Source organism: Wolffia australiana, chromosome 9, assembly GCF_029677425.1.
Source record: "Wolffia australiana isolate 7733 chromosome 9, ASM2967742v1".
Taxonomy (NCBI): domain Eukaryota; kingdom Viridiplantae; phylum Streptophyta; class Magnoliopsida; order Alismatales; family Araceae; genus Wolffia; species Wolffia australiana.
In genome coordinates this window covers 2,706,105-2,729,164 of record NC_135843.1, presented here as the reverse complement: position 1 = coordinate 2,729,164, position 23,060 = coordinate 2,706,105, and the positions used below count along the sequence as shown (strand labels likewise).

Genomic DNA, 23,060 nt, shown 5'->3' with positions numbered 1-23,060 from the left:
CACTTAAGTGTGGATTCATGTCCTTCAATCCCTCTGTGATGGATCTGAGTGCTGTTGTATTGTGAGATGCATTGTCAATAGTAATGTCACATAGTTGTGCATAATATTAATCATTTTGATGGCTAGCTTTGACTGAATGCTGTACGCATGTTCTACTTCTAGGACTATCCTTGATAGGATTTTACCTTTATCTAAGGCAATAATTACACAATCTAAATACACAATGTGGTTCTTTTATTTGACCAAAGGCAAGAAGTAGTTTTTAGAGCTTCCATTAAATTTCCACCTTGCGGATCTTCAAGCATAATAAGGCAATGCCTTTATCTAAGGTCTAAGCATGCATGGTAGGTGAGCCAAGTGGACGGTGGCCAAAATTCTCAAAAACTTCCCCACTCATCTATTTTGCACAACCTCCTTACTATATGCTTCATCACAATAGGGCTAGAGACATCTCTCTCCAATTCTGTATCTTAAAAACCTAGTTGACAGAAGGATATCTTCTTACCAAGTTTCTTTAATAAAAGTTATTAGCATGTATGAATTCAACAAATTACTCCCCCATCTACTCAATTGTGATGTCTTGTATGTATACTTTGATTGGATACCATACTCAATACATGATTTGTGTCTACTCGATATGCCTTAATCTTGTTGTGCACCGTACTGTGATCTTTCTCCGGATGCCCTCAAAACACTTCAGTATTCTTGTCTTTATTCCTATGCCTAAGGACCTTGTGAAAGGGGTTGCACCGTAAGGAAAAACTTGCATTTTTACTCCTATGGACCAATTTTAGTGAATTTGTTGAAAATAGTTGTTTGATAGAGCTCAGTGTTACATGATAAGTTGTTCTCCATAATTTCCATATCCTGACCTTTGTCCAGTCTTTTAGAGATGCCCAAGCACTTGAGTGCAAGATAGTCCCTTATTATTGTAATAAATTGGTGCCATCAAATATAATTATTGATGGCAGAATTAATGTTGAAAAATAGTACATTAAAAGGGGATACAGTTGAAAAGATAGTAAATATTGAAACCAATAAAATTAATAACTAGAGACATTAATAAAATTAGACAGTTTATACAATGGTCATAGATGCTGAGATATGTTGAAGGTTTAACAAAAAAATTGACATTAATTGTTAAAAATGATATGTTTAAATGTTGTAGAAATGTGACATAAATTGTTAAGTTAATTAAATTCACACAAAGGAAATGTAAATCTTATAAGGCCACGAGGAAAAGGATGAAGAATTGACTGTGATGCTGGAGGGTCATACCAATTTGTATGAAATATCAGACCATGACCTAGACTGTTTGATTGATCGTTGTTTTTGGTCCGATGGACATACTCTATGTTGGAGGTCTTCTGTGACCCACCCATCTATGTATGGATGACGATTATAGACAAACAAGATGGGACTGTACGGCCGTCTGTTGAGTCATCCATTCTGAGGATTCATTGTTGTCTCGATCATCATCCATCCACATTTCGTCATCAATCCCATTCAGCCATTTGCCCCAACTGAAGAACAGAGCTAATTGGCATATTGCTCCACCATCATCTATCCTAATTTCTTGAGCACCTCTCTCATTTCCACTCTCCAAATTATATCTCTCTCTACATCATCAGTTATAAGTCATCCATCATATCAGATGAGATGACTGATGAAATTTGACCCAATTGACATACTACTGTCATTCCTACACCCATCATACTCCAACCCCCACCTACCCTTCCTTACACCCACCACACTCCATCAACCTCCCATTTGGTGAAGTGGGTCGGTTGATTACCCCTCCCCCACCAAACCCATCACTGAAAATCACCATCTTGGGGAGAAATCTGCCCACATTCTTCAGAAATCCACTCGCCCATTCAAAACTCTTGCAATCCGCATCAAAAAACGAGAAAACCCAGTTCAAATGGCAGCTGCACGAAGGAGAAGCGTACAGGAAGTGACATTGGAAGATGTTTTGGAGGGGGGTCTGCCATTGGAGGAAGCAAGAGAGTTTCTTGCTGCGGTTAAGAGGGTTGCTAGCTCAGATGCTGCGGTGACTTGGAGGAATGTTCTTGAGGGGGGATTGTTGAAGCCGATCTATCCTCACGCGATTCATCAGCTCGTCTACTATTCTGTGTATGGTGGGTGGGATGTTGTTGTCAGAGGGTCGCCTCCTGTATGGTTTCCCTCTCGGTAATCGTCTTGATCTTTGCCATTTTCCTGATCAAATCACTGGTTTTGGTTAAGATTTTTGGTTCATGTTTTGGTTCTTGATGAAATCTCTGTTGCTTGATTTTCTTGTCTTTGATGGGGGAATTAGCTTACACCAATTTGCCCAGTAAAATGTGGAGACGGAGATCGCCTTGAGAGATAGAGATATAGAGAGCTTCTAGAGAGGGAGAGAGAGAGAGCTTCTAGAGAGGGAGAGAGAGAGCTTCTAGAGAGGGAGAGAGAGCTTCTAGAGGGGGAGAGAGAGAGCTTCTAGAGAGGGAGAGAGATAGCTTCTAGAGAGGGGGAGAGAGAGAGAGCTTCTAGAGAGGGAGAGAGCTTCTAGAGATGGAGAGCTTCTAGAGGGGGAGAGAGACAGCTTCTAGAGAGGGAGAGAGATAGCTTCTAGAGAGGGGGAGAGAGAGCTTCTAGAGAGGGAGAGAGAGAGCTTCTAGAGAGGGAGAGAGATAGAGCTTCTTGAGAGGGAGAGAGAGCTTCAAGAGAGGGAGAGAGAGCTTCTAGAGAGAGCGAGAGGACCTTGGGAGAGGGAGAGATATCATCTAAATAGAGAGAGCATCTAGGGAGAGGGAGAGAGGGCATTGATATAGAGATCAACTTGAGAGAGAAAGCACCTAGGGACAGCATATTGAGAGATAGTGGTTGCACCTTGATAGAGAGAGGGAAAAGAGAGCATCTTGAGAGGACAGAGATTGAAAGAGAGATTGTTGTGTGTAAGAGAGAGCTTGAGAGAGACCATCTTGAGAGAGGGAGATTGGAAGACAGGACTTTGAGAGAGATAGAATAGAAAGAGAGGGAGAGCACCTGGGGAGAGGTAGAGAGTAGACAGAGAGATAGTACATTTTGAGAGATATAAAGAAAACACCTAGAGAGAGAGACATAGTGCCTTGTAAGAGAGACAGGGATTTTGGGAGAGCAACTTGTGTGAGAAAAAGAGATTGGGAGAGAGCATCTTTAGAGAGGGAGATTGAAAGAGGGCACGTCGAGAGAAAGAGAGAGTAGAAAGAGAGAGAGAGCACCTTGATAGAGAGAGAGTACAGACCGAGAGATAGTTCATTCATAGAGAGATAGAGATGACACCTACTGAGAGAGAGAGGTAGCACCTTGTGAGAGAGTCAGAGAGATAGTGAGAGAGAGCACTTTGAGAGAGTCAAACACCTTGAGGGATGGAGAGAGAGAGCACCTTGAGAGAGAGACACCACCTTGAGAGAGATGGAGAGAAAGAGCGCCTAGAGAGAGACATCACCTTCAGAGGGATGGAGAGAAAGATCACCTAATGAGAGACATCCCCTTAAGAGAGAGGGAGAGAGAGCACTCAGAGAGAGACATAACCATGAGAGAGAGCATCTAGATAGAGGTCACCTTGAGAAAGAGATCACCTAGAGAAGAGAGAGCCAAGAGAGAGAGAGTGGGAGAGAGAGCACCTTGAGGGAGAGAGCACTCAGAGAGAGACATCACCATGAGAGAGAGCATCTAGATAGAGGTCACCTTGAGAAAGAGATCACCTAGAGAGAGAGAGAGAGCCAAGAGAGAGAGTGTGGGAGAGAGAGCACCTTGAGGGAGAGAGCACTCAGAGGGAGACATCAACATGACAGAGAGAGCACCTAGATAGAGATCACCTTGAGAGAGAGATCACCTAGAGAGAGAGCAAAGAGAGAGAGCAGATAGAGAGAGGAAGGGAGAGCACCTTGAGGGAGAGAGGAATTAGAGAGAGAAAGATGTACATACATACATACGTATACCATAGGCATGATCATCAGTCGTCTCATTCTGTGGCTCAAGTACATCTCTGTCTTTTGGTTATTTGTTTGGACTAAATTCTAGAACACTGACAGATCTGACTCGGAAGATACAAATCTGGGGCGACTTCTGGAATCTCATGGGAGAAAGCTTCTTGGTTCATCATACATCAACCCAATCGACAGCTTTAATCTCTTTCAGAAGTTCTCTGTGGACCATCCAGAGGTATATATTTGAATATATCATCTCCACCGTTCATCATAAAATTATAAGTATTAAACTCCACAATCACATCAAAGAACATTCTTCAAAATCGCAGGTTTACTGGGAACTTGTTCTTCAAAACCTCTCACTCAAATTTCATAAGAAACCGAGATGCATTTTGGATACTTCTCGTCAATCGAGATATGGAGGAGAATGGCTGCCGGGCGCAGTTTTGAACATCAGTGAATGTTGTCTCTCACCGATGAGTTTTATGGGGAAGAGTGATTATAGCGTGGCGATTATATGGAGGGACGAGGGTGATGATTCTTTTGTGAATTCTTTGTCTCTGAAGGAGCTGCGTGAACAAGTGATGTGCGCAATTAGTTTCATGTGTTTTATTAGGATTTCCTTGAACATTTTCATGTGTTTTACATCTAATAGAGTCTTAGGGCTTGAGTCATGTACTTCTCAGATGGTTACTGATGAATTTGGCTGACTGCCTTAAATTTCTTCAAAAAATTAGTTAAATTTCAATTATATTCATTCTAAATAGTTTCAAAAATATTTTCATTTTCACTTTCATCTGAAAATATCCTATCTGCCATGGGGTAACATCTGATATGATGAATCTCTCAGTCCTCTTTTTCGGCTGATTGGACAATCTGCCATCAATCAGCTCTTGATCGGACCTGATTTATGGGCTAATTGTGATCCTGGCATTCTGATCGATCTGATCAGACCATTCGGATCATGATCCGGACCATCTGTTTGATTAGAATGTTTAATGAGGTCCAATTCGTTCAGTACTGAACAAATTGCAGCCAGTTATTGAAAAGTGCGATCAATCAGCCTCTTGATCGGACCTGATTTATGGGCGAATAGTGATCCTGGCATTATGATCGATTTGATCAGACCATTCGGACCATGATCTAGACCATCTGATTGATCAGAATGTTTAATGAGGTCCAATTCGTTCAGTACTGAACAAATTGCAGCAAGGTATTGAAAAGTGCGAAAGTGTTAGAGTTGTATAAGTCTTAGAAATAGTGGTCTGATCATAGTTTCCATTTAGTAAAGTTCCTATTAGACTTCCACGCTCCATCTCCTTCCCGATGGAGTTCAAAAGGAAGGAGTTTCACTCAAGTTTCTCATTTCTGAGATTTATTAGAGCAGCATGCTATTCATAACTATTTAATAATTCGTCAAAAAGATAACAATCTAGACATTCCACTGTGGACGTTCTTCTCAAAACTGTCTTAGAAAATTAAAAACACTCTATTCTCACTGATTTTATATTTTCCCAGCTCAAGGGTATCTAAGTGAAGGAAATGTTTGATTTATTTATATATTTATCGATGATTTGATCCTCAGGATGGTTTCAAATGCATTGGACGCAAATTTTAGTAAGGGGGATTCACTCGCAATTGACATGCCCATGACCACCACGGCTGTCATCATTTATCTTGCAATCATTCTGGCGGGTTATGTTGTTGTCTCAATAGCTGACAGCTTTGCTGCGAAGGAGATTGAGAGTCGAATGAGGGTATCTAAGGCACAAGGAATCTTCACTCAGGTACGTTATCCATGAAAAATTTCACCTTTATTTTGGACAATGAACATATTCAAACTGGAAAAAATAAAAATTAATTTCCTTTTCAAGCTGAGGAAAGAGGTCTAAGTTAAATATGTGCCTGCATACAATGAAACAATTTTTCATGAAAACATTATCGTAGTTTCTTATTTTGGGTTTTGCCTTTTTCAATTAATAATTTCGGAACCGTTAGCTTCAGTTTATCCTTTTATTATTTATTTATTTCCTTTTGTGGTGCTTTTTTAACAAATGGCATCTTTCTCCTTTTTCTTTCAGGATTTCATAATTAGAGGGGAGAAAGAAGTTCCGTTGTACAGGTGAGTGTCTCAGATTAGATATTACACGACTAGTGATGAATTAATGAGGAAGTATTTTTCTAACCTGGAAGTATAAATTTTTGGTGATCATTTTTCATGGGGGAGCTAGTGACTGTGTTTTGATTTTCGGGAATAAGTTTGAATGTTTATCCCCATATTAATTTTGAGATTCTTATATGGGTATGACATATTACTTTAGGGAATAAGTGGATAAGGTGGGTCTGCATTTTTCGGTCAGATTTTAATTCACCCTTTAATTAAATGATGCTCAAAATAAGTACGGGAATTTATTTGTTCAGCATAATTGCAAACCTAATAACTATGGAATTCACATCTTTTTGCCTATGCTCTCTTTATCTTCTTTCTCAAGTATTTTTTGTTCTTTATATTCCGAGTCTTTCCTTTCTTCTCATATAATTGGGCCAGGCCATTCGCTATCTGGCCTAATAATTCCTCTAACATATATTCAGGGTTCTCTTTTCTGTTCGTTGTCTTCTTGGTGGAGTGCAGCTATTGGGCCCTCCTATGCCTGACTTCATTACAATTTTTGTATTCCGTTCTTGTTTTATTGAGGGGTCCAAATCTACGGTTTAGATACACTTTTATTTAACTAAACTTCCAAAATTACATCATTAAATTAGTCTTAAGAAATCTACTACCATCTGTGGATAAATTCATTCTGAAGGTAACAAATTCATTTCTTTTTATATTTTTTTGAAATAAGCCTCTTAGTTTTACATCATTGGCGTGCTTCATGTCTTAGCTTTCCTGCCTTCAGTAGTTTGCTATAGATGTACGATGGGGCCCTGACACACTACAGGTATTGGAGAGAAAAGGGAAGAGAAAAAAGAGGTGAGAGAAATGTAAATAAGCTACTACCAATACTCCCAAAAGTCTTCCTCTCGCCCCCTCCCAACCATGGTCTTGGTTTCCAGGGGGACGGAGGTGGCAAAAAGACACTAATATTGTTTTCTTGTGCCAAGAAATGACTACAGGGGCCGTTTCCATGTGTAATTAAATGTAAAAAATAAAGGATTCGTTGTCCATCGAAGACAATAACAAGTGGATCATGACTATGATAAATTCATCACAGTCATTTCTTCATCATCCAGCCATCAATGACGTTTTCACCATCATCATCATCATCATTATCATCATCATTGTCATCGTCCGTCTGTCACCCATGGGCGACCAGTGTAAGTGTTGGAGAGCAGCATCCAGTCAAAGTTTTTTTTCAAAAAGAATCATCCGGGTTCCTTGAAGATGTCTATTTTGCCCGGGGTTTTTACATTTGAAGTGGTATTAATGCATCGTGTAATCTCTTTTCAAACTTTTGCCACGGTGGAGCCCTGTCGACAAACTTACCTCCTGGTCACCATCACAGCATGCTTAATTATGAATTTCCGTTCTTGTGGCATCCACTTTGACAAGCCAAGAGGATGGTAGGCACATGTATGATACGACCCCCATTTGGGATCGCATTCACTTCACACTGTAACTTGATGCCCAAAACAGAAATGATATCTTAAAGATCTCGAAGCGTTCACAGGGGGACTAGAGAGAGATGGGAATGCTGGAGAGGATGGTGAAGGATCGGCGATGAGTAGTCGTTGCTTGGCAGGGAGATGACATCTGCTCGTGAGCACAGAGAGGGAGAGTCTTGGCTGGAATGAGGTAAGGAGAGGAGAGGGTACTAGAGGGACCCACAATGCAACATACTTCCTGCCCAACCTCCAGGGAGGAAGGGCTTAAGTAGGAGCCCAAATGGGCCGGGCCTGCACATCCAAAATGGGCCGCTGTCAGTTCTTCCGTGCATAGACACGCTGACAAATCAAATCAATGTATCAGCTCTCTTTCGGAACATCCTGCCGAAGTAGAACCATTGCTACCAGCTGTTGCTTTTAGCGCAGTGATAGACTCAAGTATCTTAAATGTAAGGATGGAGATGATGGTGGCGAATTCTTTATCGTCCCTCTGGCCTACTTATAGTTTCGTTGCTATAACTTTTTCAAAAATGGTAAAACGAGTTCCTGTTTGATGTTAAGCTTAATTATGATTTGTTGTAACTTTTCAAATATCTTATATGCAGTTCTTATGCTTACATTAACGGCTACCTTTTCCCATTCTTTCAGTCGTGTTGTCGAAGGAAGCAGCTGCAAAGCTATTGTGATCCCTGCAAGGGGAAAAGTGCCAAAAGTGAAATTACGAGATAATGATTTATCCTGGAGCGATTTTCTCTCATCCGTTCAACATCACCCAAGGTATCATATTATAATTCCATAGTTTGATATTATATATAACATTCAGTACGAGTAGTGTGATCATCAAGAAAATCTCTGCAGGCGTTTCCACTATGTTCCAGTATATCAGCCTATCGATGCCATCATAAACATACTTTTCTCCTCTGGGACTACAGGTTAATACAATGGTTATGAATGATTGTAATTGTTATAGTTGAAAGTTGGGTCTTTCATCTAATTTTCTCTTAGGTCTGCTCTCTTCCTTATGTTATTGATAGGACTGCTCTTTTATCTCCTTTCTCTTCCCTCTCTTCCTTTCTCATATTGCTTCCGCAGTCTAACTCTCTCAGTATGGAGTTCTATAATGATGGATATGCATTTCAAATTAATTATTATGAATTTTAGTTATTTTTGTGAGGATTGTCTTTCACATGATTTTCATACCCCTAGATGAGGGTAGGACTGCTCGTTTGTCTCCTCCCTTTTCTCTTCCTTTCTCGAATTGTTTCTGCAATCTAGTTCTTCAATGTGGAGTTGTACAATTATGAATACATATTTTACATACATTTTTATGAATATTTATTACTCCAGGTGATCCAAAGGCCATTCCCTGGACTCAACTTTCTCCAATAAGATGTGCAGCTGACTCATGGGCTCACATTGACGTACAAAATGGAGATATTTTTTGTTGGCCTACAAACCTGGGCTGGGTAATGGGCCCCATCTTGCTCTACTCTTGCTTTTTAGGTGGAGCCACCTTAGCTCTTTACCAAGGGTCTCCACTTAGCCGTGGCTTTGGAAAATTTGTTCAGGTTAATATGTCAGATGATTTTTTGAAAGAATTCATATCATGGAAAAATAGTTTCTGATTTCCTTTCAGTTGCCTTCTTTGATGTTTAGGATGCTGGTGTGACTATTTTGGGAACTGTACCAAGCTTAGTCAAGTCCTGGAAGAACTCTAACTGCATGGAAGGTCTTGATTGGACCAAAATTAGGTAAGCATTGTCCTATCTACTACGCATCCTGAGATTTCTGAAGAAAAAGAGGATTTTATTAATTTCATATTTTCTAAAACAGATTTCGATTTCACTCTATTATGGAAAGTAGATTTGTTCAGTTTTACTAATTTTACTAAATTACGTTAGTATTGCCCTATCTCCTGTTCATGAAACTGCAATCCCTGAAGCAATAGAGGATTTTTAATCAGTGTCAAATTGTAATTAAATTGTAGTTGATCTCCGTCGTCTAGGGTTTTTGGAAAAAGAAAAAAAAATCATACTCTTCCATTGGCCCCCGCAGCCTTATGGGGCTACATAGTGGGCCCGAAGATAAATGGGCCTAGTAGAATGTAAGTAAGAGAAATACAAATAAGAGAAAAAAGAAATAAAAGAAACAGAGTAGTTGACGAGGCTCTCTCGTTGACATGTTCAGTCTTCTAATTTTGCTAAATTAGGTCAATGTTGCCCAATCTTCTGCTCTTTAACAGACTTCTTGACGATTCCTAGTGCAAAAGATGATTTTAAAAAGTGTCAGATCATAGTTCTTTTTTTCCTATTTCCTAATTTTGATAAATTAGATTACTAGTGGCCTATCTTTTCCTCATTAGCAGCGATCATGGCACATCGTTCTGCAAGTCCTTGGGAAAAAAAATGATTTTCCTGAAATTTAAGTGCATCGTAGATTTATTACGTTTTGCTAATCTTTAGTCTGTGCTTGAAGGACACTGTCATCCACTGGAGAAGCTTCTGATGTGGATGATGATTTGTGGCTTGCTTCTCGGGCCGGTTACAAGCCGATTATCGAATGTTGTGGTGGCACTGAACTGGCGTCTTCTTATATTTTTGGGAACCGTTTGCAATGCCAGGCATTCGGAACATTCAGCGCTCCAGCCATGTCTACAGGATTTGTGATTCTCAATGAACATGGATGCGCTTATGTAAGATTTAAAGTTATATTTACACTTTTATTCACAATTTTTAAGTGCGAATCTGTTTCTTGAGGCAGGCGGTTGATCAACCTTGTGTTGGTGAGGTGGGTTTATTTCCGCAGAATATGGGCACATCAACCAAATTACTCAATGCTGACCATGACGAGGTCTACTTGGAGGGAATGCCGTTTTACAACGGAGTGGTATGAGAACTTACGATAAGTTGGAGTTACCCGTTTCTCTATTTAACTTTCAACAGTGCTCAATCAATTTTCTGGCTGATTCAACTCAAATCAATATGATTTGATTCATATGATCGGATTCAGAGTCTGTGTTCATACCAGCAAGCATATTGAAGTCCGGCTCAGTTGTTCTTGCAGTTCAGAGTGCGCTTCCATGGAAGCTTTCGGAAAGGATTTTTTATTGCATATTTTTGAACGATAGGGTTATAAGGTTTCTACACTCTTGATTAAGAAAAGGCCCCTTGTATTATTTGAGATGAGTATCTGCATTCTTAACATGCACTGACGTTCATGCTGGGATTTGATATTGATTGCTAAACCAGGTTGGCTTAAGGATTGTGTAGTTTTCATGTGTTTTCTATCTCTGATTACTTCTTTATATGGAAGCATGCTCGTCAGGCGACTATCAGATATGGCAAATTAGAAAAAGGGGTATTATTTCCATCATTTCCCCGTGGGGTAGATTCCCTTTAAATTAGAAAAGAAATTGAACCACAATTGGCAAGGGATGATGAAGGAAGAAAGGGAGATCCGATTCGATAAGGGAGATAAGAAGTCCTTGGTTCTCTAATCTCATCTCTTCTGGGTCCTTCCGCGGGAATGGTTGTTTATTGTCTTATTTGGAGTTCTTGATTACCTTTTTATTGTGTTCATTTCTATCATTTCATGTTTTTTCCTTTAGCAACTTCGGAGGCATGGGGACATTATTGAGAGAACAATCGGAGGCTATTACAGAGTACATGGTAGAGCAGATGATACCATGAATCTTGGGGGAATCAAGGTAATAAAAGACTCATGGATGATGAATTTTTTTTTTAATTCGAAAAGAAACTTATATCTAAATTATGATCCATATCGCTTTCAACCAGACAAGTTCAGTGGAGATTGAAAGGGTATGCAACAGGGCTGATGCAAGTATACTAGAAACAGCAGCTGTCAGCGTTAGGATGCTGGACGGTGGGCCTGAGCAGTTGGTTATATTTGTTGTCCTGAAAGACAGATCGTCTGGCTGGGACTCTGACATTTTAAAAACGAGATTTCAAAGAGCAATACAAAACTATCTAAATCCTTTATTCAAGGTATGTTCTATCAGCACCTGACTTCTAAATAAAACACATTTTGCTATCATTCTCTATCTGGAAAATTAACTTATGGAGTAACTAATGGAGTTAAGTTTTATCACACATTATATTTGGCTTTGGATGATCGACCAATGCTGGAGATTACATTCCATTTTTGTGGTAACAGGTGAGTTTCGTCAGAGTTGTTGCAGAGTTTCCTCGAACTGCTTCAAACAAGCTGCTGAGAAGAGTTCTTAGAGATAAGATAAAGAAGGAATTCATGATCCACCCAAGGATGTAAGATTTCTTATACTCTATTGAGTGCTGTTTTGGAATATGATGTTAATTTATCAAGTTAGATCTCGATCTAACTTCCTAGTGTCCTATACGCATGGATACAACATCTTTAGGTTATGTGCGTCATGTATTGAGCACTTTGTAATCAATATGAATGCTCCTCTTATATTTTTTAATATATCAGAGGGTATGGGTAGGTGAACAGTTTTATGAAGCCAGCAAAATATCATGACATATTTGTGTATCGACTTAGCTTGACTGAATTATAAGATTTTGATGCATGCACATAATACGATGTGAATTGATGTGATTTCTAAGTTATTAAATAATAGCCAAGTGCAATCAAATCAAATTCTTTAATTATTCACAGATTGTGTGGCTTATGGTCGTATGCTTGGGCCAAAATCATGTTACTGGCTTCTTTTGGAAAAGTCCAATGGTGGTCAATCAAATAGAGAAGGGCTTGCAAAAGGCCTGAAGTAAATGTGCATTCTTAATTTTATTTTTTCATTGAAGAAGTAGCTTACTTAGAGAGAAGCTTAACAACCCAATGAGTGGGCACAAGGAAACTGTCCCCTGCCATGGAATCTAATTGTCTAGTGTCCCATTCCCATGCAAATACAAGCTGAATTAGGTGTCATCTCCAGAGGGTAAATGTGTTGTAATAGGAGGTTGCTAATGTGTTCAATTAGTTTTCAAACAAGACACAAGATAAATTCAAATAAGCTTAGTCTAAATATATACGTATTCATCACTGAAGATCTGTGTTAGCTAATGTACGTTGGACTTGTGTCAGAAAGAGGATGAGGGTAGGAACTAAGTGAATCTGATCAAACTAGGTAAGTAATCTATGTTTGGGAAAATTGTGAGTTAGTTAATGAGCATCATATGATGACTTTGAAAACATGAAGTAACTGCCACTCATGTAGGGAGACAATGTGATTTAATAAATTGGCTACTAAATATAGAACTATATTTATCCACCTACCTATAATATAATCATAAATGTATTTATTAACGGTTTGGGATTCTTTTGAATGCATCTAGGATGTATTGCTGACATACCTCTTTCAATGATAGTTTATGTAGACTGACAATCATTTTTAGTTCAAAATGATAGAATGCAAAACTTTGGGACAATGAAATTAACTTTATTGTAAATGTCCGAAGATCAAATCATGCAGATATAAAGGAATGCCACTCAATAAAATTAAGCCTTTTGACGTAATAGCAAAGCCTAGATAATATCTTCAAGATATGTAGCATCTGTAAGAAGTTCATATTCTTATGTGAGACTTAAATGATTGCCTATTTTCTTTAGTGCCTATTTTCTCATAGAATACAAATTACATTTCACACACACACACATATATATATTTGAAAGAAAAGAGGAAAGATCACCCAGAATCGATGAGTAATCTAAAAAATATAATATGTATTAAATAAGCCAATTCATAATTATAATATATAAATTCATGAAATAAAAAAATTATACAACCGTTTAACATAGTTGATTTGAGAGTTTCAAAATAGAGATTTCCACAGAGAAATCTCATTAAATACTGAAATACTTTTTAATGTTTTTACATTCACATGAAACCCACATGTAAAAATGATCCATATCATTCATTTATTCTCATCACTATCTTTAAAAAAGTAAAAATGTAAATATTGAGTCTTGATCACATACTAAATCTCATAACATGGTCATATCAAATAATTTTCTCATAGCATGGTCATATCTAATCATATACTAATAGTATTATAATAGTTTTCTGAAAATTTGAGAGGCATACATGGTCATATCTAATAAAGTTGGATGCTAATCTATCAATGTATTAAATTGGTGTAAGATGTGTTTATTTTGAACCTATTGAGCTAGATACAGGACAATGGTAGTCAATCAATTCACTGAATTACAAGACTGTAATCTAGACATAATTTTTTAGAGAGATGATTTTTGAACATCAAACAAAATCAACATTAAACTAACATCAACATCAAAAATATTGAACTCAACATTCACCAACTGAAAATATATTTAAAATAAAAATTCTCACTAATTAGTATCATATAATGATCGAATTAATATCTTGATTTTGATGGATAAATACAATTTTCACATCTGGTCAATAAAAAATATCAAAAAAATCAAACCGCAAGTACTTTTTTCATAAATTCATCTACAGCTAAATCCCTAAGATTTTTTTAAGAATCACATTCAAGATTGTTTTTAAAAATTGTTTAATTGAATTTCAGGATTACTTCAAGATGAATAATTTTGAAACACTAATTGATCTTAGCTTTGTTACATACATTTTGGGGATGCATACAGAGAGAAAAGATTTCTGTTTTATCATTTCCAGGATAAATAATTAATACTTGGCGGATGAATCAGATTTTTAAATATCAACTAAACAAATTTTACATTTCTATTATTTTTTTTTACTAAGAAATATATTTATGTAGTTTATATATATTTATGAATATCTAATTTCATGGATTGTATTTATGAAGTAAATCAAATATTTTTAAATTATTCCATGATCGAGTTCACAAACTCTCTTGTACTATCGAGAACATATAACGTACAATGGCACTTCACACACTTGTGACTCTACCTATCGATTGGGTTAAATTAATCAGTGACTAGAAAATATATATGTTGGATATAATTAATTATTTGAGTTACCCAATAACGAATTATTTGTCTTATGGAGGATACGGCTAGAGGATCACATACATAAGGTTTATTGGACATAAGAGGATCTATTTAAAGTTTAGGGTTTATTGGATGTTATAGGACCGTAACTTCTTCAAAAAGAAAACAGAGCTCATAAAAAACAACAAGAAAACAGACCGTAACTTCTTCTCTCTATTTTATTAAATTATTGGGAAGCTTAGTAAAAAAAAACTAAGCTTCCCAATAATTTAATAAATTAGAGAGAAAAATGATATAGAAAACTCTTTAAAAACAAAAACTATCGAGATAGCTATAAAGAAATTAACAACCTTCTTAAAAAAATCAATAATCAAGAAAAATGGAGAGAAATGAAAAATCAATTTATTTAAAGAAAATCAAGCTAAATAAAAATGAACAAACAAACCTTATGAAAAGAACCAATGATCAAGATAAATAGAGATAAAAAAATACTAATCTATTTCAAAATAACTAACAAATGTTTCTATTAAGCTATGTATGTGTGAACATACAAATTTTTAAAGAACCTAATATCAAGATCGATATAGAGAAACAAAACAGAAACGTCTTTAGAAGAACTAACGATACATATAGATAGATGAGAGCAGTCAAGAAAATGTGATTAAAAACCTCTGAATGATCTAAATATATGATTGACTGAACTTACGAACCATGACACCAGTATGGAGATTTCGGAGAAGAATTTTTGGAGCTCAAGACCTTGTGTTGCTGATGAAGAGATTTTACGCGCATGAGTGTTGTAATTTTATATTTCCTCTTTTTTGCCTTCCCCGAAAGATAGAAACCGCTACGAAAGCTGTTATGACTGGGAAAAATGGATTACAAAATATTATGACATATAAAATATAAAAACTCATTATATTATCACATCATTCTCCCTCACAACATAAATAACATGTTATAAATATTAATTTATCAAAAAACAAATCAACCTCTTAGATAAACTTAATTTCAAACATAATATCATCAAAATAAGGCTCGTCTCAACAAAAATTGAACCAAAGAATTAATCATCGAGCTGAAAAGGGATTATGGGCTTGGAATACGGACAATGGAAACACTCATAGATAAGATGCATCAAGTGTGTACTTGGGAACTCCAACATTTTCTCAAGGAGTTAAAAGGAGCATACTTTCATGAAAAGTATAATTTCTATTACACATGATAGAATTATTGATGGAACTTCTTTAGTATTATGTACACAAAGAATGAATGGATTGAACTCATAATTTCTGGTGGAGATGAAAATAGACTCTAGGCTTACAATATGGATCCATTAGAATTCTATGGAACTAGGATCATCAAATGCACACTAAGGGAACCCTACTCATGGTTATAATTAATAATAGATGAATTGAAATCCTAAACTTGGAGCTTTCATCCAATGGAGAAAATGGATAAATGTCAGATAACATTATAAGAAAAATAGAAAAAGGGCACATTACTAATTTCTCCGTGTGTATAAATTATAATGTATGTTCTATCTCGCTATGATCAAGATTGATACTGTTGGGTTTTGGGCCATAAATGAATGCTTGGAGAACCCCTTTCCATTTTTGATCTCTAAATCATGAGAAAAATAATATACCTTTTGGAGAAAAATAATATACTTATTCCACCCTTGGCTTTCTTTATGGGAGAGTGCTTTCAAACCATTCAAGTGCCAGGCCTCTATACATATCCACACCATCAAGAGAATGTTGGATCTCCTATTTTTATTCTCCAACCCTTATTCATCTTTTCCATCATCTCATCATCAACAGTCTCAGTGGAATGAGAGGAGAGTGAAAATGAGAAGGGACCCCTTATTTTTACTTATTAAGACTTTCCATAAAAGTCCTTTTAATAAATATATCTACCAGCCTCTTTTAATCTTATGCATGTGACCCTTGAGTAACATATATCAATCTAGTTAATAACTTTAAAGACGTACTATTTATTTAGTAACCTTAATAATTAACTAGACCAACTTATAGATGAATTAATCAATATTGATTTGACCTGATCAATAGATTAAGTTGCGGGCCCATGGGCTGCCAAGCTACAGCTCATGCTCCAGAAGATAAAAAGGTCCACGAGAGATTCCATGCACCTCACGCTGCATGGAATGTCTCATGGACCTTTACTATAATTGGTGACCATATATGTATAATCCTTTGTTTGTGTGGGTCTCTTAGATGACTTAAGAGTATGGTTATTCATCAAATCCACATTATAGTGTAATTGGTGACCATATATGTATAATCCTTTGTTCGTGCGAGTCTCTCAGATGACTTAACAGTATGGTTATTCATCAAACTCTAACTCATCATTCAGTTAATACTGATGCATAATGTGGATCATTGGGGAATACCTTATCCAATATCCCTACTAACCTATGTTGGATTCTACGGGCCTTGACGTGGATGAAGATGAGGATGCCATGTAGCGGAAGGCACCTAATGGAATTGAGTAACGACATCGATAAAATCATTTAAATGAAGAACCTCAACATGGATCGCATCCTTGATTTCTTGGATCTCAGAGCAAGATGAGTCGATCTGCTCAAGTGTGTGACATCTAGACGTATCCACGCGGTCCCTGACACGTTGGATCTCCTCCTTCTCATTGAAAAGCCCCCTTCAACCTCCGTTGCCATCGTTACACTGTCCAGATCACATCGGGAGTGGAGAGAAGTCATGGGATAAGTGACAAGAAGTGGAAGGCCCCTGAATTTTGTTCAAGGACTTCCCCTATTTATACTAAGTGGGTATTTTTCATTCTGACATCCAAAAGACCATTTGCGTGTAAACCCTCTAAGCCCATGTGTCAGTCTAGTTAACGACTCCAACAGCCCAACAACCTTTATTCACCTTTTAAATTTATTAACGATATTATCATGTATATTAATTAATGTCAGATTGATTTAACCTAATCGATAGGTTGAGTCTCTAACACGTGGGGTGCATCATAAATCAGTCTAGCTACACCTCGTGCATCATAAAATACAAAGAAGAGTGTATCAACTCACTCATGGAACTTATTCATTATCGATTACATTGTACGTACAATCCCCCATCAACTGGACGTTCCTAGAACAACTTGGTATGATCTATTGTCAAACCCTAATCGATCATTCGAGTTAGTTCTAATGCGCCTGCAAGTCATCGTAGAACTCTTCTCTTGATATTTCACTGGTTTGGCAAAAGACTTAATCACATCGTCTCCCTTGAGCTATCACCTCTTATACTGAGGGTGGACGGTACCATCTTTACCATTCACTATGACCTACGGACATACATTCATTAATCTATATCATAATATAGTTAATAAATTTGGAAGTCCAATAAAGGTTATTGGGCCGTTGGAGTCATTAACTAATAGAAACCTCTCCAACAAGTTAGACTTAGTATTTTATAGTATTTTATGGAGAATAATAACAAATATTTAACAATTTACTTCTGGTTTTGGTCCGATTTGACTCTTGGACCTAAACCTGCCCCTTTATCACCATATCTAGATCTCATTCTCTCTCCTCTCTTTTATCTCTCTCTATTTCCTCTCTCTCTTCACTCTCTTCTCCCTCTCTCTTCCCCCCCTCTCTCTTCACTCTCTTCTCGCTCTCTTCCCTCTCTTCTCACCCTCTCTTCCTTCTCTCTCTTCACTCTCTCTCTAAACCTCTTAACTCTTTATGTATTTTGTTTCTCTCGCTTATCTCTCTTATCTATCTATCTATCTATCGATCTATCTATCTATCTATCTATCTATCTATCTATCTATCTATCTATCTATCTATCTATCTATCTATCTATCTATCTATCTATCTATCTATCTATCTATCTATCTATCTATCTATCTCTCTATCTATCTATCTCTCTCGCCCTCTCTCTCTCTCTTTCTCTCTTATCTATATATTCTCTCTTTGTGTGTTTCTCTTCTGTATTTTATCGATGTATTCTTTCACTCTGTCTCTCTATCTACTGCTTTAACTCTTTAACAATTTAATTCTCCAACTCTCGTTCATTTCAGATAGCATTCTGAGTTTTATACTTGGGACTAAACATTCCGACATCTTCTCAAGCAACTATTCTGCCTCCAAAAAGTTAATCTTATCTCTCTCTATAGTGAAGGAGAAGAAAGAGTAATAAAATTGTGGCTCTGGATGACGTTTTCATTGTTAGTTCTAGCTAGTGCATCTCCACGCATGTTAGATAGCGGCAACTAAGCTGGAATCGAGAAATTAAAGTACATCAAGATTGATAATCATTTTACAATTTGAGAAATTAAAGTCTGGAGTCATATACTTGACGAATCACTTCAATATAGTGAAATTGTATCCTGAAGGGGGACTATTATGAGATCACTTTTACTGACGAGTGTCTCTCACTGACGACTATTATGATGGAACACCAACTATTCCCCATGAACAGCCTGCCTTCTCTGTTCTTCTCCACTTTCCTTCCTCGCCATCTCCTACATTTAATACCACCTCCCTCTCCTTGCTCCCTTCCTTTAAACTTCCTCTTCCGCTCTCCCTCCCTTCCAACATGCAAATGGAAAATCTTTAAAACGAAAGTCAAATGCCAACCAGCGTGGGTGTTTCACTCTTCAAACCTAGGCGGCACGCCGAAATACAGTTTCAACGTCGTACCCAGCTCTCTCTTTCCACTTCTCTGTCTCCCTTATCTTTATCTTTCTCCCTCAAATATCTCTCCCTTATATCTCTCCCTCTCTCCCAATTTTATCTCCTTCTCTCTCACTCTCTCCCTCTCTCTCCCTGTCTTACCTCTCTCGTATATCTCTAAATCTCTCCTCATCTCTCTCTCTGTCTTAGTTTGCTCCGTCTCTCCCTATTTTCGCTCATTATCTCTCTTTCTCTCTCTCTCTCTCTCTCTTAGATCTCTCCGTCCCTCCCACATTTACTCCCTCTATCTATCCCTCCGTCTCTCTCCTATATCTCTCCCTCTCTCCCTATTTTCTCTCTCCTTATATTACACTCTCTTGCATATCTCTCCGGACTCTCCCTCTCCCTTTATAATCTATCCTCATCTCCCTCTCTTATATATATATATCTCCCTATTCCCCCGCTTCTCTTCTCTCTCACTCTGGTTCTCTCTCACCTTTGTTAACTGCCCGTCCGGTTCAGATGGTATTCTGACAATTATACTCGGGACTAATGATCCCGATATCCCTGTTGGGGCAACTATTCCGCCTCCGAAAACATGGGCAGCACGTTGAAGAACTCAACCACGTGCATCAACCTTCTCTCTCTGTGTCTCTCTCTACAGTAAAGGAGAAGGAAGAGACTGATCTACCACTATAAATTCATCACCCGGAATCCAAAAAACTAATACCCACGTCCGAAATACCAGAGATTCTCTTTCGTGATGGCCGCCCCCGCCCTGGTCGACGTGGAACTCGCGGCCGCCGGCGAGAACGAGGGAGAGAAGGAGAGCAGGAAGAAGACTCTCTCATTGATTCCCCTCATATTTATTATCTTCTTCGAGGTCTCCGGCGGGGCCTACGGCGCCGAGCCAACTGTCCAAGCCGCAGGGCCTCTGCTGGCGATGATTGGCTTTATTGCCTTTCCTTTTATCTGGAGCGTCCCGGAAGCCCTTATCACGGCAGAGTTGGCGACCGCCTTCGCCGGAGACGGCGGCTACGTGAGCTGGGTCACGGCCGCCTTCGGCCCCTTCTCGGGCTTCCTCATGGGCACCTGGAAGTACTTCACCTGCGTCATCAATAACGCCGCCTACCCTGTTCTCTGCGCCGACTATCTCTCCCGCATATCGCGCCGCTTCTCCGGCGGCAGTGCCGTGAGGGACGGCACGATAACGGGCCTCACCGTGGTGCTCTCCCTCGTCAACTACACCGGCCTGGCCATTGTGGGATGGGGCTCCGTGGTGCTCGGGCTGGCGGCGATGGCGCCCTTCGTCGTCATGGCCGCGGCCGCGTTGCCCAAGATTCGGCCGGAGAGGTGGCTCAGACTCCCGGAGACGAGGATGACGAGGGCCGATTGGAGTCTCTATCTCAACACCCTCTTCTGGAACCTGAACTACTGGGACAGCGTCAGCACGCTCGCCGGGGAGGTGAAGAACCCCAAGAAGACGCTGCCCAGGGCGCTGTTCTCCGCGGGGCTCCTCATCTGCATCGGCTATCTCGTCCCTTTGCTCGCCGCCACGGGTGCTCTGCAGCTCTCGCAGGACCAATGGACCGACGGCTTCTTCGCCGACGCCGCCGGTAAGCGCTCATCCCTCCTTTTTTATCTCTCTTTTTCTATTGGATATCTCTTTGTTTCCCTCTCCCTCTCTCTCGCTCGCTCGCTCGCTCTCTCTATCTATCTATCGATATTTCTCTTTTCCTCGCCCAAAATATCAGTCTCTACCTATTATTCTATCTCCATCTATTTCATATCTCTCTGTCTCTCTGTCTCTCTCTCTCTCTCTCTCACACACACACACACTTTCTCCTCCCCCTCGATATCTCTCCGCCCCGATACTTTTCTCCCTCTCTCTTCCTCGATCCTCGTCGCCCTCTCTCTTAACGAATCTCTCGCCCTCTTTTCCTCGACTCTTTCGCTTTTTACGTATCTGTATATCTCTCCTTCAGTGTCGCTCTATACTTTCTCCGTCTTTCTGAATGTCTATAACTCTCATTCTCAAAGTCCATCTATATGTATCCCTCTCGCCATCTCTACATCTCTATACATCTTTCCATCTCTCTACCAGTCTCCGTCGCTCTCCCTCTGTCTCTATCTCTCTCTGCTCTTTACACTTTCTCACTTTGTTTTTCTTCGCCAAATCTATCCCTCGTCAATCCATCCACCTATCGATCTATCCAGTATCTATCTTTGGGCCCGAAAATCAGGTTAGTCGTTTCTGTGCGTATCTAGTTTTGTGCCTTAGAAATCTCCCTACGCTGTCTGTATACTATATTATTCGTGTAATCTCTCTACACAACACTAGCCGCGAACTCGAGTAGCTCTTCCCATTGTCTGAAATATTTCTAACACGCAAGAGAATAGACATTATTGCCTTTGGCTACAGGGGTACTGACCAAGTCAATATTTACTCAAGATCGGCCTATCGGAATCTCAATTCAATATCTCTGTCCCAATCTCTTTTTCTACCATTCTCAAGCCCTCTCGAGTCTCGATCTCTCTCTCTCTATCTCTCTCAATCTCTCTCCCTTTCTATACTTCTCGATCTCAACCTCTCCCAGTATCTCAGAATCGCATTCGCTCTCTACCTTTCTCAACACCTCTCGAGTCTCGATCTCTATCTCTAACTCACTGAGTCTCTCTGTCCCTTTCTCAACCCCTCTCGATCTCTATCTCTCTCGCCCCTTCTCAACTTCTATAACTCAATATGTCCCAATATCTCAATATCTCAATCTCTCTCTGCGTTTCTCAGCCTATCTATCTCAACTTCTTTCAATATCTCTACATTTCTAATCTCTCTCTCTCCACATCTCTCAACATCTCAATCCCTCGCTCTCTCTCCACCGTTAACGCTCTCTCTCTCAACGTATCTCTTTCTCTCCGCCTCTCTCTCTATCGCTCTCTTAAACTGTTTCTCTTTCTCACTTAACTTCTGTCCCTCTCCAAACCTCTCTCTCTCCCTCTATTTCATGAGTGTGAGGAAAAATAAAATCTGGTTTGTTCTTGGGGTGGCCCCGGCAGGCACGATCGTGGGGAAATGGCTCAAGGTGTGCGTGGAGGTAGGCGCCGTTCTGTCGGCCATCGGGCTGTACGAGGCGGCGCTGAGCGCGTGCTCATTCCAGCTGCTGGGCATGGCGAATCTGGGCCTCCTCCCGCGCTTCCTGGCCGTCCGATCGGCGTGGTTCGGCACGCCGTGGCTGGCCATCATCGTGTCGACGGCCATCACGCTGGCTTTCACCTTCATGAGGTTCGAAGACATCGTCGCGGCGGCCAACTTCACCTACGCGCTGAGCATGCTGCTGGAGTTCGCGGCCTTCCTCTGGCTGCGGCGGAAGAAGCCGCTGTTGAAGCGGCCCTTCCGAGTGCCCGCCAGCATGCCGTGGCTCGCCGCCATGTGCGCCGTGCCCTCCGCCTTCATCGTGCTCGTCATGTTCATGGGCAGCTGGAGAATGTACGCCGTCAGCGCCGGCATGACCTCGCTCGGCGCCGTTCTCTACTTTCTATCCAAGGCCCTCAAGGCCAAGAAATGGCTCGCCTACGCCGACCCCCCCTGCACTGAACACTAGTATCTCCCTCCCTCTCCCTCTCTCTTCTATCATTTTTCTCTTCCTTCCCTTCTCTCCCTCTCTCTCTCCCTTTCTCGCCTCTATATCTCTCTGTATCTATTTATCTATCTATCTCTTTCTCTCTCTTTCTCTCAGGGAAGGCCGAAACCTGGTGGGAAGTCGGTGTCCCTCTATCTGTGTCTCTAGTTCCTCCAATCTATCTCTGCCTCTATCTCTCCATCTCTTTACTCCATTTGAATATGTAACGATTCTCTTTGAGAATGCCATAGTGCTATTTTTACATTACTC

At 39.6% G+C, this 23,060-nt stretch overlaps 2 protein-coding genes across 2 annotated transcripts; both read left to right on the top strand.

Annotated features, from left to right (window-relative positions):
• The first annotated feature begins 1,700 nt into the window (after positions 1 to 1,700).
• Positions 1,701 to 12,023, top strand: AAE18 (acyl-activating enzyme 18). Its single transcript, XM_078580834.1, has 14 exons — positions 1,701 to 2,193; positions 4,062 to 4,191; positions 4,286 to 4,542; positions 5,542 to 5,743; positions 6,038 to 6,078; positions 8,211 to 8,339; positions 8,421 to 8,494; positions 8,910 to 9,130; positions 9,219 to 9,313; positions 10,038 to 10,254; positions 10,323 to 10,448; positions 11,170 to 11,268; positions 11,357 to 11,566; positions 11,736 to 12,023. Exons 1-14 carry the CDS (start codon positions 1,925 to 1,927, stop codon positions 11,847 to 11,849), a joined length of 2,184 nt encoding a protein of 727 aa, XP_078436960.1. The 5' UTR covers positions 1,701 to 1,924; the 3' UTR covers positions 11,850 to 12,023.
• A 7,889-nt stretch (positions 12,024 to 19,912) lies between these two features.
• On the top strand, positions 19,913 to 23,057 carry LOC144707978 (putative polyamine transporter At3g13620). Its single transcript, XM_078581267.1, has 2 exons — positions 19,913 to 20,786; positions 22,228 to 23,057. The coding sequence occupies exons 1-2, from the start codon at positions 19,934 to 19,936 to the stop codon at positions 22,770 to 22,772; spliced, it is 1,398 nt and encodes a 465-aa protein (XP_078437393.1). The 5' UTR covers positions 19,913 to 19,933; the 3' UTR covers positions 22,773 to 23,057.
• Positions 23,058 to 23,060: the final 3 nt, after the last annotated feature.

Bases quoted from the DNA above. Each gene is read 5' to 3' on its own strand.
- AAE18 (XM_078580834.1), top strand. From the start codon at position 1,925: ATGGCAGCTGCACGAAGGAGAAGCGTACAGGAAGTGACATTGGAAGAT. The intron at 6,079-8,210 runs GTGAGTGTCTCA...CCATTCTTTCAG, and splicing joins AAAGAAGTTCCGTTGTACAG to TCGTGTTGTCGAAGGAAGCA. The intron at 10,255-10,322 runs GTAAGATTTAAA...TTCTTGAGGCAG, and splicing joins ATGAACATGGATGCGCTTAT to GCGGTTGATCAACCTTGTGT.
- LOC144707978 (XM_078581267.1), top strand. From the start codon at position 19,934: ATGGCCGCCCCCGCCCTGGTCGACGTGGAACTCGCGGCCGCCGGCGAG. The intron at 20,787-22,227 runs GTAAGCGCTCAT...TGGCCCCGGCAG, and splicing joins CTTCTTCGCCGACGCCGCCG to GCACGATCGTGGGGAAATGG.